Source organism: Equus quagga, chromosome 2 (assembly GCF_021613505.1).
Source record: "Equus quagga isolate Etosha38 chromosome 2, UCLA_HA_Equagga_1.0, whole genome shotgun sequence".
NCBI lineage: Eukaryota > Metazoa > Chordata > Mammalia > Perissodactyla > Equidae > Equus > Equus quagga.
In genome coordinates, this window is record NC_060268.1 from 159,763,866 (window position 1) to 159,784,064 (window position 20,199).

The window sequence follows — 20,199 nt, forward strand, 5'->3', positions numbered from 1 at the left end:
GGCATAGGAATTGGGCTCTTCCCAGCCTTCTCTCTGCCCCTAATACTCATTCCCAGGTTCAACTGCATTTAAAAATTTCTTGAGAATGTAATTAGGATTAATAATGTGAACATTTATTGCCATTGTCAGCATCTTTGCCTTTCATGTCATTATTAGACCTGTTTCACAGATGAAAAAATTGAGGTTGAGAATTCTTAAGTAAACAGTTCAAGTTCACACAATTAGTAAGTGACAGAGCCAGGATCCAACCGAGGGTTTCTCGAAAACTGAGATTTTAACCACAATTTTATACCACTTCTATATGTCAGGTGGGCATCTCCTTCAAGGCTATTTTCAGATTCAGCACCAAAGAGATTTCTGAATCAAATAGACCTGAATCAGAGATACCTGACCTCTTCAGAGAAAGGGTCTATGAACCACCTCCCAGCCTGTGATCAAGGAGCTTCACATCATCTCTTTCATTGGAACCACCATCCCCAGCCTTTTTGAGAAACCTAGACAGGAGGCAGGCAGCTCACGTTTTCTCCACAAACCACGAGACCATCCCTTGATAGTTAAACAAGATGATCTCAGCAAAGCTAACAAGATGTTTCCATGTTTGTTAAACAAGAACCATTTGTTTAGCTCAGGAGCATCTGTTGAATAAACAAGATATCTGATGCACCATTTGCTCATTGGAAATTAACAAACCCTTTAAAAATGGCAATTTGTCAGGAATCATACGAAGCAGAATTCATTCTCAGCAAGTGAACAAATTGAAACTTCCTTCCCAGGCTTTCTGGAATCCCCCAGAGCCAATTGTGCAGAAAAAGTTCAGTTTAATTCTGCCATCATTAAGGAAACTATGCAGACAATGATGGGGGAAGAGAAGCAAGTGTCCTGTTAGGAAAATTGAAGAGTCCTGAAGGATGTTTCTTCCAGAGCAATTGGTGTGAGCTCTTCCCCTTCTGGGTTGTTTCCATTCAGAGAATGTGGGTCTCCTGGTTGGGAGGCAACTTTTTCTTCTTCTGTGCTATTTCCAGGCACCATTTGGTAAAACTGTTATCAGCCAGCATTGTTCCTGCATGTGGCTTCCTGTGGGGAGGGAATGGAGGAAAGGAGAGTTTAACTTACTACAGTAATAAAAGAGACAGGGAAAATAATAAAAGGATGAAAAGGCTATCACTTCTCTCAGGGGACACAGCAGCTACGAGGGCACTGGTGAAAATGAAGTCTGAATATAGTCCTGTTTTTCCCAAGAAACACAAGAGCTTCATAGTGTTGATACATTTTGACGTAATCCTTGAATGAGCACAGTGTGCTGGCACCAGGTGGCCCAAGCATAGTGGACAGTGAATGATAACTAGAAATTACTAAGTGCAGGTGCCATGCTAAGCACATAACTGGCTTTATTTAGTTATACGCCCACAAAGCTCTCTTGTTTCTTTCATCTACAGATGAGGAAACCAAAGCTTAGAAAGAAGTAGAAATGGAATTTAAATCCATGCAGTTTGAGAGCCCATTGACTGGTTGATGATGTTACATTGCTTCAGATGGTCTTTCAAGATGCAAGGTCCCTGGGACCTTTGGTGTGAAGACTGTGAGGAGCAGGCTCTGAACTCAGGAACACGACCCTGGGCAAAAGCCTAAGTGTTCTAAGCAGATCTTCCTGAGATTCCTGGGAGGTGCTGGCTCCTGGAGGTTGATATGCTATTCTTGCTGGGTTGCAATTTAAATTCTTTATTTAGAGGGGGTTTACGGATGGGAGGGGCAATTGAGCAAAGCGAGTTCTCAGGCTTTATATAAGTGGGTCCCTGTGGGCTCTAGTTAGAAGCTAAGGAATTAGCTGACTCTGGTCCCAGAGCAACTTGCTGCCTCATCTCCTCACATTAGCCTTCTTAGCAATTGATCTTGTAAACTTTCAGATTCAGAGGAATTAAAGATGAAAAAGGGCCTATTAAGTGATCTTGCCCCTACCCTGGACTAGGCGGAATGACTCCCAAGAGAGGATTCTAGAGTGTGTGGTTGAGTTTAATTGTCCCAGAGGGCCTGTCTTCTTGCTCTTCCCATGGGCAGTCCGTCTCCAGGCCAACAGAGGCAGGTGTGAGCAATATCTCACAGGATGTTGCTGCCCTGTGCCAGGGCTGTGCATGCTCATCTTGGGCTCAGTTTTCCAGGGCCTGGGATTTTTCACATGATACCTCTGGAATGTGCTGGGGCTTAGGAAGAATCCTTTTTTGGTGGTAGATTAAACAGCTCTGCCTATGGATAGGGTCTGCTGATTTTGCCTGCTTCTCCTCTTAGCTGGGAGATATGCCTACAGCAGTGTCTATGCAGGTAAAATGTGGGGATGGGGGTTCATGACCATAGTGGGGTCAAAGACTGACCATCCATTGAGAAGACTAGAAGTACTAATGACTGACATGTATTGAGTATTCCTAAACCTGTACTAGAAGTGTCATACTGTTACCTAGTTTAATTCTTACAACACTTTGAGGTGAGTTTAATTCTCACAACAACCCTTGCTGGTAAGTATTATTATTATTTCCTTTTCAGAGATGATGCTCTAAGGCTTGGAGAGGTCAGTTGCATGTCAAAGTCAGTTAGCTGGTGGCTGGGGGCCTGGGATTTGAACCCAGGTCTCTCTGAGTGCAAAATGCATCCTTTAACCCACTATACTCTGTCACTGCCTTGGAGTAAAATATACTGGGTCTGGCCTGGTGGCACAGTGGTTAAGTTCACGCACTCCACTTCGGTGGCCTGGGGTTCTCTGGTTCAAATCCTGGGTGTGGACCTATGCACTGCTTATCAAGCCATGCTGTGGCAGGCATCCCACATATAAAGTAGAGGAAGATGGGTACAGATGTTAGCTCAGGGCCAGTCTGCCTCAGAAAAAAGAGGAGGATTGGCCACAGATGTTAGCTCAGGGCTAATCTTGCTCAAAAAAAAAAAAAAAATACTAAACAAGGTTGAAGTGAGAAAGAGGAAGAGGCAGGAAGGGACCAGTGCTAACTCCGAATTGAAGATGGCTGATCCTCAGATTAGCCAGGTTGAGTTTTCTAAACTGGGAAGTTTGGGCTTTTGGCATGAGCTCTCTGTACAGGTCCCAGGTACAGAGATCTAGGGGGTGTTTGTGTATCTGTGTACACTTAGACTGTGATCCCTTCTAGGCCTCGGCAATGGGGGTATTTCACTCACGTCCCGAGGTTTAGAGCATGATGCTAAGCAGAAGGTGTTCTGCGGCTGGTACACGCATAGTAAGTGTAACTAGTTAACATCGGTTTGCTCTGCTGCCCCTCTCGAAAGGTCCTTGCTTGTTATTGAAGGAGATCTTTTCATTCATTCAGTCTCTCCTTTGGCTGCTGTTGGCTGAAGACCTGAGCATATCCACGGGCTGCTGATGGTTGATTTTAGAGCCAAGAATATTATCCCAGAAGGGCAGGCCTACGTGGGGGACTATCTTGGGCTCTGGGACAGGAGGTGGAGGCATGAGGGTGAGGAGCATGAGGCTACTGGATGTAGAAATTAGAGACAGAAGTACTGAAGGGGCAGCTGGGATCAGGGATGGGGGGTCATCGGAGAAGAATTACCTGTGTCACAATTTGTCCCCAAGTTGTTGTTAAAGGATTTGTGTGAGGGAACAGGAAACGGTACACTTTTATTTTCCTCCCCTCAATGCCTTCTGTTTTCAGGATGGAGTTTGACATGTATGATGTCACTCTCTGGGAAGCCATGAAGCAAAGGGAAGTTCTGTTGAGGTTGAGTTATGGAATCATTGAATCTTCCCTGTTCTCTCTTCCTACCTGAGAAATCAAGGGCAAGTCACTTAAATTCTCAGGACCTCCGTTTCAGCATTTTCATTTTGTGCTTCAAAAGTTTCTTCTTAGGATGAAAAGATATAAAGAAATAAGGTGCGTGGCACAGAATAGCTGATTAGCACCTGTCAGTCATTTTCTCTCCTCCTTTCCTCTTTCTGCAGTCGAGAAGGCAGCCTCCGTGGTGGCATCCCAGGATGTGCTCTGGAGCTGAGTCTATCTAACCTGCATTTAAATCCAGGAGCTGCCATTTCTTAGCTGCAGGGGCTTAGACAAGCCGGTTAGCCTCTCTGAGCCTCTAGCCCTGCATTAGTAAAATGCAGACAAAAATTGCACCTCCCTTGTAGGAGTTTTGAGTATTTGTTCAACAACATGATTGAGTACCAGCTTTGTGCTAGGAAGTGGAGTGACCATGTGGGCAAAGCAGGCAAGACCCTCTCCCTTCAAGAAACTTACAGTCTGGAGGGGAAGCAGACATTATTCAAATAATCATATGAATTATCATGAGTATTAAATAAGATCACACACACGAGGTATTATATCACAGGGACCAACCACCGTAAGATAGCACACAGATGCTAGCTATCGTTACATTATCTTTGGGGATGCTGTGGGTATTGTCTTCTTCATGAGGATCCCCATGTGATTACAGCCTGTTCCCTCACACACTTAACTATTGTCTTCCAGACCCATTTACACACACGAACCCATGAAGCAGATGCCCTTTTCTAACTACCCCTTTCTACTCCAATTAGGTCTGGGACAGCTGTGAGTAAGGCTTTCCTATGAAGTGGGCTGTCAGTGTAGACTCTAGGCAGCTATATCTGTGCTGGTATAATGGACCAGAATGTGAGCCCTTAACAGTCCTGAGGCAAAGACTAGGAAATTCTGTTTTTATTCTCTTCAGAGCTAAGATACAATTAAAAATGTTACCACAGTAATTGGCAACATCCATTAACTTGATGAGAATTGCTGGAGGCAGCACATTTTCCCCCCTTCTGCACATTATTAATCTATAAATACACCTGGCTCCTTTCTCTTTCTTCTCTAGAAGTTCCACAAAACATCTCCTAAGCTGTCTCTCTAATGTCCTTTGCCCTTTTTAGTTAACTCTCTGAATTCCTCCAGCACTTCTAGTCGGTACCACATAATCTTGCCTCTAATTACACGTGGCCTCGTGGCTTCTCTGAGAGGCCGTTGGGGATAACCTGCAGTACTGAGAGATCTGGGCTCAGAGTCAGAAGAGCCAAATGGGAGCCCCAGCTCTACTTGATGATCTGCAGTGACCTCAGCTTTCTGACTTTACTCATCCGTGGAATGGGAACAACGATATCTATCTCCCAAGATTAAGGCAATGGAATTAGACGATGATGGGAAAGTACTCTGCAAACTGTAAAGTGCTGGGACCTCCTGCTCATTGATCCTCAGGAGCAACTTCATCTGTCCATATCCTGCTCCATCTTCCGGTCCCCATGGAGGTGCAGGTACAGGGGGGTTCTGGAAGCACAGAGGTGTTCAGAGAAGCCCTTTCCGGCTGGGTATGGGCCCTGCTGGTAGTGAGTGACACTTCAGGGACCTCACCAGCAGCAAGTTCCTCTAGGCAGTCCAATGCACTCACTTGATTAGATAAGTTTCCCCTCTGAGGAGAGGGCAGGGAGGAGTCCCACCGTCAGGGGTGTTAGAGCTGTCAGTGCAAAGGAGGAGCTCACATGCCTCCATGCTCCTCAGCTGCGGAGTAACCTGACACCAGAGACCAAAGATGGAGACGATCTCCAGGCACCCCCCACACTACAGCCCTGGCGACCCCTTCCATTTGCAGGCAGAGAAGCTGTACCCAGAGTGGTCAAGCAATGTATGCAAAGCCACAACACTGTCAGTGAATAGACTATGACTAGAACCGAGGTCTTTGCCCCAGTCCAGTGTTCTTTCTACCACAGTCCAGTGTGATATTTTCTTAGACACTTTCTGCATAATCAGTAGGTATTGAAATGAGCATGCATGTGTATGCACGTTTGTGCACATGTATGTATCTGTCCGTGTATACTCAATAAGGTTCCTGGAATCTAGTGTACACATTCACTAAATATGTGCAAGTATCATTTCATTTCATCCTCATCAAGATTGAATAATGAAATTTCAATTATTGCGGAGAATTGGAAGTTGAGAGAGGTTAACTAGCTTTTCCAAGGTCTCACAGCTAATGGGTGTAGAGCCAGGATTAGAATCTAGGACCTATTATTTCCAAGCTCCCCTCTTAACCACTGGATTATAGAAGACACAAGGTCTTGTCCTAAAAACATATTATGAGTTATAAATAGCACCCGGTGTGATCAGTGGAACCCCAACAGACACTAACTTTGTCATTCCAAGCTCCAGCTTGGGAAATGTGGGGGCAGTGCAGGTTTTGTTCATTCCTAATGGTTTTTCTTAGCTAGTCTCTATATCTTTATGAACTTATTTCTCTTTCATATTATATCCTACCTCAATTTACCAACTCCTCAACTGCCTCTGGTCCCTGGACCCTCCTCTTATGACCTATCTCCATGCTGGACACACAGGAAGCTCTTGGGAAATACTTGCTTTGGGAGTCACAGGGCCAACAGGATCTATTTGTATCTTGTTTATTTGTACCCCTCTCTCTCCTACTCACTCTAAAACCCTTTGTGAACTCCCACAACACTCTGTGCAGAATACCCTGCTATTAAACACATGCCACATATTCTTACAAATAATCTGCCTACCTCTGTTTCCCATATCAGTCTGAGCTTCTGGAGAGCTGGAACCTTCTCTTACTCATCTTTGCATCTTCCCTCTCCTGTCATCTTTTTGGTACCAGACTCATAGTAGGTGCTCAGAACCTCTATGTGAATAAGTGAGGTGAATTATTTAGTTAGTGTGGTGCTCTGTCCAGAGTAGACCCTGCAATGTGACCGTGGGGACAATAGAAAGGTGCCCCTTTTCAATCCAAGTTTTCACGAAAATTCTTGCCAATCAAAATGCCTCCTTCCGCTCTTCTTACATGGCAGAGTTTGGTGGTCTGGGACAGTTCAGTGGGCACTAATTTTGTTCTGAATTTACCTTACTTGTTCTTTGGCTTGCATCCTACCCTAGTGGCCATGGGTGTTGACTCAGGCCCTAAGTCAGGCCCATCACTAAGTAAGTGATGAAGTGAGAAGATCTCCCCAAAGTGCCACTGTTTGGGGGTCGCCATGCTCCAAGTTGTAATATTTTAGGCACATCAATACTAAAAGTAAACGATAAAGAAAAATTTTAAAAGGCCTTGAGTTTTCTAAATAAACCAATTTGCAAAGTTACCTTTGTACAAGCTGATTTCTAAGGAAATAGAATACACTTTCAGAAACAGAAGAATTTGTCCAATGGTACAACCAAAATGGAGCGAATGTTGTAGACTCGAGTTTGTGAGAACCGATCCGTAATTCCTGGGATGGCGGCTTTTCTTTGCCTTCAGCTTCTTTCTTATTCCGTCCCCAGAGTGATCTTTCATGACTGCTGCCCAGTATCCTACCCCTCCAACATGTCCATTTGTACCACCATGCCCTGTATCATTATCACTCCTCTCTTCTCCCTGACTTTCTATTCCCACACATTCTTCAAGCCTAATCTTTGTCTTCTATCTCCTTGAAACCCTTCCTGATCTAGTGTACCTTTCCAACAAGACTGCAAGCTCTTTGAAGGCCTCTTTAAGTGTCATGCCATTAGTAACTAATAAAGGAATAGTATGCACTCAGGAGATAGGGAGTGGAGTCTTTGAGTGATAGTTCCAAAATCAAATGGCTAGGAACAAGGCTCATTCTCTGCAACCACTCTGCAAATGTTGCAATACATTTAGCACATCTTGTAGAGTTAATAGTTCTTCCATGAGCAATGGTTGTCTTTTTTAGGCTGTGTTATACAACAACACCTTGTCTGGAATTAGATAGCTATTTACTAGAGCTATGCCAGGCTGGTGCCCACATGTATGCAGCAAACAAATGGGACATGTGGTAGGCTGTCTGGCAACTCCCCAAATGCTCACACATAGTAGGTATTCAGTAAGTGCTTACCAAGGGATTACTGGTCATATTCCTAGTAGGTCAGATGTTTGGTTGTATTTAGGTAAAGCCTCATGGATTGTCACTACATTAACACAATCACAAAAACCCAGTGTCCAGAGCTCAACTCAAATGACTACTGCCAGCATCTAGCATTGTGTTGGCTACAGTTCACTGAGATTCTTCAGTTGAGTTCAGCCACCTTGTTTCTTGGGAGTGACCTCTTGATGTATGTATATCTTGTCCTGAAAATATTTCATGTGACTGCTGGGTTTGGTTCCAACCATCTAGAATTTAGAAATATATTAAATTAGACCATATATAGTTTCTTTTTGTTTTTTAAATGCTTCCCTAGTTAGAAAGGTTATACTTGTGACCCAGCATAAACCTGTATCTTTCTGTATATCTCAAACAAAGTTACATGAAAAATACTTAGTCTACCACATGAGATGCTGTCTGGTATTTTCTATTTCATTGCATTCTATTTTACAAAAAAAAAACATTAGGGGTTGTGATCCACTAAATGTATGTCATGACCCACTAATGGGTCGCAGCCCATAGTTTGAAAGACCCTGATCTAGTAGTCGGTGGCCCTTTTAATTTACTGGGAGAACAGAATGCTAAAGGGACAGTAACCAATCCAAGTGTCATGAGAAGGCCCTGCAGATGCTGAGCAACTTTTAGCGGGAATATTGGTAATGACTCTGGTTGCAAGAAATAATAACTAACTTGAGCGAGCTGAATTAAAGAGAGAGAATAATTAGGATCCAAGAGAAGAAATGCAGTTAGACGTCCAAAAGGACCATATTCCAGAATCTCACATAGTGTTCTCTTTCTGTCTCTAATCTCTGCTTCTCTCTTCATTCTGACAAAACAGTTAAAGGTGTCCAGGACAAGTTACTCCAAGTTGCATGCTACAATCTCTCAAACCAATTCTAAAGTCTGGGAAACAAATACCTTTGACCCAGCTTGGGTTGGGTGTCTAGCCCTGGTCTAATCAGCTGTAGAAAAGGGATGGGCCAAATAGTACTGCCATGGGCTTGGGGGTCTATATCTAGAAATCTGTGGATCTTGGGGGAGCCAGCAGTTGACAGAGGCAGGGGATTATGATGATTATGATTTGAGGGGAAAGTTCCCAAAATCCCCACTATAGGAACCATGTTCATTTGAGCTGGATGAGATCCCTGAGTTTTTGCTGCTCCAGCATTTTCACAGGATGATCACATTTGTCAAGTAACTCACAGATGACTGTGTTTGACAGATCCAATATTGCTTTGAGGATAAATGGTGAAAATGGCAGCATAATCATGTAAAATGAAGACTTTATTCACTTAATTGTCTAGAGATTAATTAAATGAATGAAATCTGTTTCACCATATTATGGAGCTATTTTCAACATTTATTCTAAACATACTGCTGAGGTTATCATTCTCATCTGTGTATTTCTTCATCCACTCAACAGATACTTAATAAATGCAGGGCAAGGCACAGTGCTAGGCACCAGGGAAAACATAATTTAATCAGATCTAGAGCCTGTCTGTAAGGATACCACAATCAAGAAGGATAAAAAATTCAGGGACACAAATAACTGAAGGTGGAGTAAGATGTCAGACTGTGTTTGAATCCAGGGGCCATCTCTCACTTTGCGCCAATGGTTAGGCAATTTGACATCTCAAAATTTCCACTTCCTCATCTGAGAAGAAAAAAGAAAAGATCATTCTACTGATCTCAAAAGTTTGTTTAGGGATTGAGATGACATATTAAGTTGATAGTAAAATTCTTGGTACATTAGATGCTCAATAAATATTAGTTGCACTTAATGTCGGCAATATAATAGTAAGTGTTGTATAGTGTTAAGTGTTAACACATGCCTCTCTGTCTTCTAAATGTTCTATATGCATTTAATTCATTTTGTTCTCATAAAAACAAAGAGAAGGGTGCTATTATTATTGCCCCACTGTGCGGATGAGAAAATTGAGGCATAGAGAAGTTAAGTAAATTGCCTGTGATCTCACAGTTAGTAAAAGATGGATCCAAGACTAATTCAAAGTCTGATTCCAGAATTCATGGTCTTAACTACTCCACTGACACACGAAAAGAGAGGCTGTTTCAAGTTGAGCTCGTGGAGGTTGTGTTTCAAGCTCTAATGAGTGATTCTCAACTCTGACTGCCATTCTTATCACCCAGAAACATCTAAAAGCTATTGATTCCTAGACTACACTCCAGGCTGGTGGTTCTCAGAATGTATCCCTGACTATCACCATCATATCGTGTATGTATTTGCTAAGAATGCAGATTCTCGGGCCCCACCCCAGACCTCTTGAATCAGAAGCTCTGAGGGTGGAGCCCAGCACCTGTGTTTTAACAAGGAGATTCTGATGCTACTAAAATGTGAGAGGACTGTTGCTCCAGAACAATTCAACCAGAATTTCTGGGAGTCGGGCCTGTGCTTTGGTATTCAGTAAGAATACTGAATGCCTATTCCTATTCCTATTCCTAAAAATAGGAAGTTTCCCAAGCAAATATTCTACAATATTCAGCCCAGGTCAGGAGCTTTCCTAGAAAGTAGGTATTGAGCTGGGCCATAAGCAGGGACTACGCAGAGTGGAACAGAGGGAGTGTTCCGGGTCAAGGGGCAGCGTGAGCAAAAACATAAAGGGGGAGAATGTGGTGTGAACTGGAGAAATATGTTGAGATAAGATTATTTTGAAGTTTAAATGTCTAGCTAATCAGTTCGTAAAGCATTGTACCTTGACCTTACCCGCATTTTACTCTCAACACCTCCCTTGTACATACCCCAATGTCCAGTTTTCTTATTTCTGAGAAAGGTCTTGCACTGGGATTCACATCCACAAGGAGAGAAGACACACAGGAGTTGAGCCCTGCCGCTTTCTCAGGGCAGCCAAATGTGTTATGGAGAGGCTGGGCTGAAGTTCCAAATTCTAGGGCCACACGGCACAGAACAGCCAGTGTGTCTTTGGACAGTTGTGTGCGACCAGTTTCCTGATGTAGGAAGTGAAGAAGTTGAATGAGATCAGGGTGTTTCAAATGTTGCTGCATCCAGCGCTCTTAGGCACTCTTGAGTCTGAGTGAGCCATTAACGATTCCTGATAAGTTCCTGTTTGACCTATTTTATATGTTAGACTTGGAGACTGTGTTTGAACAGAGGGCTCAGGTACTAAAAATAAGTTTGAAAGCCACTTGATGTTTTCCAGGTACTTCCGTCAGTAGCATCTGTGAGTGGATGGGTCTAGGAGCTGATTTCAGTTTCTTGCCTGGAGCTTTGGCGATGGCTTCTTATTTCTTTTCATTCCCTGTGTCCTTGCTTAGAATGCAGAGGGCTCTTGGTTTTGGAGAATAATCACTACCCTTCCTCTCAGAGTTTCAGATGATCCTCGTGTGCTGATGTTGGATTAGTTAATTGTTATAAAATTAAATATCCCCAGGAGGAAACCACCTCACGTGTTATTCAGGTCTGTATAGGTTTCTTTTTTTCCTTTTTCTGCATCAGTTAAGCAATCCACATGGTGAACACTGTCTGGGGCACAGGCAGGAAAGGGAGGTCTCTGGGGCATAAGGAAGGTTTTCTTTGAGACCCAAGCATGAGCTCAAGGCTTACACAGGGCTTTATGAAGTTCATCTGACTGAGTGAAAGTGTTGTGATCATTCATTCAACAAATATTTATTGATGATCTATGATGTGCCAAGCACTGTGGTGGAAATGTTGATGTAACACCCAGCAAAAGCCCATGAGGTCAAGGATTTTGTCACATGGGCAAAAAAAAAGACACTTGCAATTCAGTATAATTAATCCAGTATAATTTCTACACTGGAGAGAACAGGTCATTATTGGAGCCCTTAGCAAGAGTCAGTTTGCAGGATTTGTGATGTACAATCAATCTGGAGAGGGAGAAAGCTACCTGACCTGAACTCCTCAACAGCAGGGCCTTTTCATCTCCAGTGCCTAGAACAGTTCTGTCTTATTAGGCACTCAGCACATGTGGGACTCGGGCAAGAGGGAGGGATGAAGTCAGGTGGGAAAGCAGGTTAGTTTATCCTGTCCTCCAAATAAAAAATAATAATAGCTCAAATGTAGAGAATTCTTTCTGTGTCAGGCACTGTTCTAAGTGTTTACTACTTAGCTCATTTAGTCCCCATATAACTCTATGAAGTAGGTATTATGATCTTCCCATGTTACAGATGTGGAAACTAAAAATCATTATTGGTGTATATGGGCAAAATGTGATGGGGAGTTTGCACAGCGGGGCTTGATCATAGTTCCCTTCTTGAGGAAGAATGGGAGGACCCCCTGGAAAAGATTAGTTTTTACACAATTATGAGTGTTAGGTTTCAGAAAAATCTTGTGGTAAGGAATTTACTATGAGGAGTTTTATAATATTCATAAGGACTTTCATAGATTTGTACCTGTTCTTGATACCTTAACTCTATTTTGTTCCATTAAATTTTGTTTTATAGTCACTTTATTAAAGCCAGGAAGACAACATAACCAAATAAAGGCACTATTGATGACTTGTTTTCATTTTGTGTTAGTAATAATACATACCGATACAATTTCTCTTTACCATCTGATACTTTCTAGAAACTTTCCAGGAGTTTCCTTCAAGATGACTTCAATGGAGTGTTTGCAAATTCATTTTTACTTTGTTGCAAACATTAAGCATGGGGAGCTTGATCTCTGCCATAACTGGCTCTGCACTGGATACTGCTCCTGGACCTACAGTCCGCCCTGGCCGCACTTTGGTCTTGGAAATGTGGGGGAACTTGGATGCTTAAAATGGAAGACGTGTCAGGGGCAACTATTAACTTGCTTGGCATGCCTGAGCAGGCCTGCCTCCTTCTACTCATGAGAATTTTCACTGTCTCTCATATACATGCCTTGGCTCATTCCATCCTCATAGACCTGAAAACAGTGAAGCCCAAGCCCCAAATTTTCTTTTCTTCAACTGTATTTGTGCTTCTTAGGCTTTTCTATAAAAATCTCCATTTGTTACTCCTCTACCCTCAGCCCAAGCTCCTTTTTCTATTACAGTGTTTTTTCTTCTTACTGATTATCACCACCATAAGTACCTCCCAGTTCACGTACTCTAGAACCAAAATTTTCCAAGATATTAAAAATGTATACAGAATGCATTTATATTTCCTATAGTGCTTCTTTAAAGGACTTACATATGTAGGGAGAGGAGGCAGTGGTGCACAATGGTTATGATCTTTGACACTGGGAGAGATGGCTGGCTTCAAACCCCATCCCTCCTCTCATTAGCTAGGAGAGGCAGCTCCCAGGGCACGTTAAGCTCCTGGCTCAAAGCCACCTGCCTGGTTCAAGCCCTAGTTTTGCTGCTTCCCAGCTGTGTGACTTCCAGCAAGTTGTCTAAGCTCTCAATGCCTAATTCTGCCCTTTTAAAATATGGAAAGGGAATGATTCCAGTCTCATAGGCTATGAGGATTAAATGAGATCACCATTTACATTTAAAACTGTGCCTGACACATAGTGCTCTCACTATCTATAAATTGTTATTATCATGTGACTTTAGGCATATTACTTAATCTCTCTTATTCTCCCCATTTTACTGAGGATGAAAATTAGATGAATGATACCTTCTTTAAAGACTCATTTTGAGGATTAATTAAGATAGTGCTTGTAAAACATCAAACACAATGCCTGACGTGTGGATGGTCCCAATACCCATTAGCATTTATCATTATTACCATATGTACTTTCCCAAACGTCCCCACAAGTTTATCCTTACAACCTCTACCTCCCAAAAACATCACCAAATATCTGCATCTCGTATTTCTTTGCTTGCTGTATTTGTGTGCACTTTCCTTCCATTAGGTGTTTAGAAGTAGGGGCTCGTTGGGGCTTTTAGATTAGGGACCTGATTGCTTCCACTTGATGAATGTCAGATAGTTCCTGGTGAGATGGTGTGGCCCAGAATAGCAGTAGTTTCAGGGCATCTCAGCAGTGTTAGGACTAGGTGAAGAAAAGTGAAATCTCTTATTTTGCTGCCTTGGTAGCAGCGGAGGCACAGAGTCCAGGCATCACTTAAACGTCTCCAGCTGAGGCAGTGGTCCTCAGCTGGGGCCACTGATGCCCCCAGAGGATGGTCGGCGATGTCTAGAGGAAATTTTGGTTGTTAGAACTTCAGAGATGCTACTGCATCTAGTAGAGGCCAGGGATGCTGCTAAATATCCTGTAATGTACAGGACAGCCCCCACAACAAAGAATTATCCAGGCCAAAATGTCAACAGTGCAGATATTTAGAAACCCTAGGCTCATGCCAGCAGTCCTGCTTAGAAAGTGGGCAGTGGCATTGCTTGGTGCTCTGAATAAGGGCAAGAGGTTTCTCCTTACTCTCAGCACCCAAGTTCTTCTGCTCCATCTCTGGCCAGCTGAGCAGCTTAATCTCTTGCCATGTGGACCCAGGGACAGAGCAGCTTTAAAGTACAAATCTGTCACCTCAATCATTTAATCTGAAGATGTGCCTAATGCTGAGCTGTGCGTGGTAGTAAATATCAGAGAAAGATAATTAAAGTCTCTGTCCTTAGGAAGCTCACTGTCTGATGGGTTGTATATTAATAAGAATCTATTTGTAATTGATAGCTTATGCAAATCAATATACAAACACTCTCACAAAGGTATGTTATGGGTTTATGTGGGTAAACAGGCTGCGAGATTGGATGGATCTGAGAAAAATATTTTATTGGTCAGGGTTTTCCAGAGAAACAGAACCTATATATACATATATATGGTGAGAGAGAGAGAGATTTATTAGAGGGAATTGGGTCATGCAATCACGGAGGCTGAGAATTCCCCTAGCCTGCCATCTTCTAGCTGGAGATCCAGCAGACCTGGTGGTGTAGTTCCAGATTGAGTCCAAAGTCCTGAGAACCAGGAGAGTCAGTGGTCTAAATTCCACTCTGAGCGCAGAAGACCAATTTCCCAGGTTGGAAATATTCAGGCAGAGAGAGTGACTTCTCCCATACTCCTCCTTTTTGTTCTATTCAATGGATTGGATGAAGCCCACCCACACTGGGAGGGCAATCTGCTTTACTGAGTCTACTAATTCAAATGCTAATCTCATCCAGAAACAACCAAGAAGACACATCCAGAATAATGTTTAGTTAGAGATGTGGGCACCCCATGGCCCAATCAAGTTGACACATAAAATTAGCCATCACACAAATGGATTCAGATTTAAATACCTTCAGATGCATCTAACTGTCTGTCTCTCAGTGCATTTCTCTGTTTATGTGAATCTGTGATGCTCTAGATTCTCTAGATCTGTTTGTGTGTGTGTGTGTGTGTGTGTGTGTGTGTGCATGCTCACACATCCATCATCGCTGTGTCTGTTTCTTTCTTTTTTTAAAAATTTCATCTTTATTGAGGTATAACTGAAAAATAAGTTGTAAGATATTTAAAGTGTACAATATGATGATTTGATATATGTAACCACTGTGAAATCTAGAGGTTTTTTTGATGGGAACATTTAAGTTCTACTCTCTTAGCAATTTTCAATTATATAATTCAGTATTATCAACCATAGTCACTATGTTACACATTAGATCCTCAGAGCTTATTCATCCTATACTGAAAGCTTGTATTCTTTACCAACTTCTCCCTATTTCTGCCCGCCTCCCCCTGGCCCCTGTCTACCACCATTTTGCTCTGTTTCTATGAGTTTGAATTTTTTTTCAGATTTCACATCTGAGTGATATCATGCAATATAGGCAATATTTGTCTTTCACTTACTAGTTTATTTCACTTAGTATAATGCCCTCCAGTTTCATCCATGTTGTCTCAAATGACAGGATTTCCTTCTTTTTTAAGGCTGAATAATATTTCATTGTGTATGTGTGTGTATATATATATATGTATATATATATATATGCCACATTTTCTTTATCTATTCATTCATCAGCAAACACTTAAGTTGTTTCCATCCTGTGGCTATTGCAATGAATGTGGGAGTACAGATATCTTAAGGGAACAGCCGCCACCATTTTGGCAAGTTGCTCAGTTTTCCTGAGTGTCTCCCATGTATACATGTTATAAAGCTTTGTTTGATTTTCTCCCATTATTCTTTCTCACGTCAGTTTAATTCATAGCCCGGCCAGAAGGACCCACTGGGTAGAGGAAATGTTCTTCCTCCACTACACTATCCATTTTGATGTGGGTATTTTCTCATTCATCTGGTTTATAGGAGTCACTCAGCTAGTTTCTAAATCTCTTTCACAGGGAGTTGCTCCATGTATAGTATACATTAGGTGTGTTCCTGGGAGGAAGGAACCTCGGGAATCTTCTGTGTTGCCATTTTGGTCTACGCTCTCTCTTTCTTTATGAATCTCTGTCTTTCTCTCTCTCTCTCTCTCTCTCTCCTGTTTCTGTGTCACGTCTCTCTCTGGACCACAGCCCTCATATCACCCTGTCTCTCATTGTCTGTCTGTTAGACTCTCTGTCACAATGTCAGTGTGTATTCTCTCTATGAGTGTCCATACCATTCCTTTAGATCTGCTTTTCCTGTCAGGCTGGAAACATTTCTCCCAACAGTTTTGCCCTGATGACCAGAGAGGAAAGACAATTGTTCCCTACAAGCTCCAGTTGAAGAAATCCTGAAGAAGTTCTCTGAATTATCCTTGCATGCCCCAATTGGCATAGCCAAGATGTCTCATGATTGTGCTGGAGCATGCATCATCCTAGGGGTTCACAAGGATGGGCTTCTGTGATTGTCACCCTGGCCAAAGTACATGACTTGACTTGGACAGAATACTTCTGCAAAGGATGGAAGGGTTATCGGGGTGCTAAGCTGACCAAAACCATAGATATCCATCTAGGGAGCCAAGACTAACTCAAGAGAAACAAACAAGCAACTTAATAAAAATACAAGTGCTGGAGGATGTAGGATCCAGATTCTGAATTCTCTAGAAGTGCAAAGAAGGGAGATCAGTGTGAGCTAGAGTGACCAGGGAAGGCTTCCAGGAAGACTTTATTCTTGGTTTCAGCCTTAAACTATGTGTGAGATTTTAGAAAGATGGAAGGGAGTGAGCAATCCTGGATGAGGAAACAGCTTCTGTGCTTGTTTTATCAGTACTATTTGCCTTATTTTAAGCTCCTAAAAGGCCAGGACTTTTCTTCTTTTGTTATACAGCATAGAGCTTACTTGATGACCACAGTTAGATTTAGTCAGTATGGTTTCAATTCTGTCCATGGATCCCTGTCATTGACCTTGTGGGAAGATAGGAGAATAATATATGAGAAGCCTCTAATCATGAGAATACCAACTTGTTTATAAAGAAACAGGGAAGCTGTGCGACAGAGAAGATGTCCACATAGTCTCTTCTGGTGCCCTCAGCCCTCTGTGTGTCTGATCTCACGTTAAGTTTTGCATTGAAATTTTGGCATTATCATAGGAGATTGGATTGTTTATTAATTCAATAATATACCAATTCAATAAACACATTGGTAGCACCCTATATATACTAAGCACATAGGTGCCAAGGATTCAAAGATGAATAGACAAGATGCTATGATTTTAAAGTTTATATCCAAGTATGAAAGACACAGAAGTGCAATTACATAAATGATGGGATTGAACCATTCAGAGTAGTGGTTCTAAAACTTGGCTGCACTTGGAAATCACCTGGGAGCTTTAAAGAAATGCTGATGCCTTGATCTTATCCCCAAAGGCTTTGATTTCATTCATCTGGGAAGGGGTCTGGACATCCAGATATTTCAAACCTCCCCAGTGGCTCTTATAAGCAACCAAGTTTGAGAACCCCCAAGGTAACGATGGTATGGAAGCAGATAAAGGGCTCTTCCATGAGATAAGAGATGGAAGATCTTCTGGAGGGGTGAGGCCATGTGAGCTGTGAAGGAAGGGTGAAAGTTAGCTGGAGAAGAAATGGAGCAGGATGATGGTTGGATATGAAGGACATTGAACGTAGAAGGGAGAAGAGCCAAGAATGATAGGCATTGTTCTGGAATGAGAAGTCAGTATATCTCTCTAGATCTGGCCTAGTTCCTCCATCATCTTAGACAAACATCAATTTCTCTGTGCCTCAGTTTCCCATTCATTCAATTATAACTAATGATACCTGCTCTGCTTACCTTAGGCGTTTGCCCTTAGGATGAAATGAGGTGAGGAAAAATTAAAAGATAGTAGATCAGGGGTCGGCCCGGTGGCGCAACGATTAGGTTCGCACGTTCCGCTTCTCGGCGGCCCGGGGTTCGCTGGTTCGGATCCCGGGTGCGGACATGGCACTGCTTGGCAGCCATGCTGTGGTAGGCGTCCCACGTATAAACTAGAGGAAGATGGGCACGGATGTTAGCTCAGAGCCAGGCTTCCTCAGCAAAAAGAGGAGGACTGGCAGTAGTTAGCTGAGGGCTAATCTTCCTCCAAAAAAATAAAAAACAACAACAACAACAACAAAACAAAAAACAAAACAAAACAAAAGATAGTAGATCAATGATGGCGAAAAGTAAGACAATAGAGTAAAGCCTCATTTATTCAATTTCTTTGGGGAAATAAGTGTTTTATATAAGTCAAATTTTTAAGTAACTGAATTTTAGCCATTCAAAGCATAATTATTAACAGCTAAAAGTCATTTTATTTTTCCTAACATATATCATTTTCAACTTTATTTTCTTAAACAGAGTAACCTGATACAATTAGCCCCCGCTCCCTATTTTCTGTGCCTTTAGCCCCTCAGCATAGATGTCAAATACTAAACTGTGCTGTGATATGGTAATTGCCTCAGGACTGTTGAGAAGTGTAGAGATTTATGGTGTGGAAGATTGGGTTTGCGTTCTTAGGTCTGCTTTTCATAGGTTTTCTATTTCTCTTGCTGTCTGGATATCAGCTGTTGGTTATCACCATTTTAAATTCTACTTTTCCTTTCTAACTTGCTGCTTCTTACCTATTGAGGAGTGGAAAACTAGGAAACCAATCTTGGAATAATATTTAAAATAAGAGCACACAGACTTTGAGTAAGAACTTGCTGGAGAGAGTGGATTCTGTGATCTCCCTGTAGTGCGTGGTCATTTTCATGTCTATGTTGCCTCTTTTAGCTGACTTTCTGGGTCCTCCTGTGGCCTGGACACCTCATGCAGGAGAGGGCTGACTGGGCTTTGTGTGTGGAAGGTCACGGGCCCACAAGGATTAGTTTGTAAGGATTCTCAGCCTTCCTTCTTCTGGCTATTGTCCATAGACCTTTAAGGTGTCCCACCCCAATCACCAGGAGAATTATGTCCTTGTCCAGACCTGATTTTGAATGTTTGTCACCAAACATTTGTTGATCACAGGCAGGAGGAAGGAAGGGTAGCTAGAATCAAACTTGGAGGGTGAGAATGCCTTGAAGCAAGAAGCCAGAACTGAGGCTAAGCCACCTTCCCCAGGGGACAAAATGGGGCATCCCAGTGGGAGGACAGAGGGGAGGAAGTAGTGGCAGTAATCAGGTCTGGCAAGACTAGGGAGGTGGAAAACCATGGGGAAGAGAGAACTTCTTGGAAGGTGCATGGTGATGGAGAAGGGGCAAGGACAGAGATTTAGACTAGCATTACTATGGAGTATATTACTCTGTACTCTTATGTTGTTTTTGAGAGTCCTGCCTTACTAACACCACGCCAAGACTCATGCATTGTGACCATTCCACGTGACAGCTGCCAGAGGCCGCCACGCTGCAGGGGCTGTGAGTCGCCATATTCTCTAGGTCCCCACAGTGCAGGAGAGGCTCTCTTGAAAGAGTCGCTTTCCCAGAAATAACCCTGAATGCTTCCCAGCTTGGTTGACTGCCATCAGTTTGGTGACTGACCTTCTGTCTCTCCTTTCCTTCCCCAGGTCAGTGGCGGGATTGGACAAGGAGGCGGACCTGGTGCACATGGAGGTGCGGACAGCGGATGGATGTGAGTGCTGCGGCCATGGGCTAGGCCCAGGGAGATCTGCTGCAGGGCTCTCTCCTCCCCCAATTTGCATCTTAATGACTTGGGAAGATGAAAAGCCCTGTGCTCCATTACTGCCATATCCATCTTTATTTCCCAGAGTAGGGGAGAGGCCTCCTGTCCCAAGGGAGACGGTTCACTGAAATAAACGCTCAGGAATGAATTTTCTGGGGATGTGAGTTAATGTGATGAATTTTGAGGCTCCTGTTAGTAATTTCCTGGCATCTTCAGCGTAATTTGAATAGGGATGTCCATAGCTCATCGTGGTATTTTGCATTCACATAGGAAATTGCAGGGGCTGCCGGCTTTAAAAAAAGGACACTTCATATAGTCGAGCTTACCAAAAAAAAGTCGCTGGCAATTATTTGCAAAATTTTTTATTCAAGAAATATTCAGG

The 20,199-nt window shown here is 42.7% G+C and overlaps 1 protein-coding gene across 1 annotated transcript in view; it reads left to right on the forward strand.

The window, feature by feature from the left end:
• The window catches only part of SORCS3 (sortilin related VPS10 domain containing receptor 3), a 566,298-nt gene that overhangs the window by 400,466 nt on the left and 145,633 nt on the right, over positions 1-20,199 (forward strand). The window contains exon 6 of the mRNA XM_046654523.1: positions 19,702-19,766. Coding sequence (XP_046510479.1) covers positions 19,702-19,766 — 65 coding nt within the window. The remainder of the gene's footprint in view (positions 1-19,701; positions 19,767-20,199) is intronic.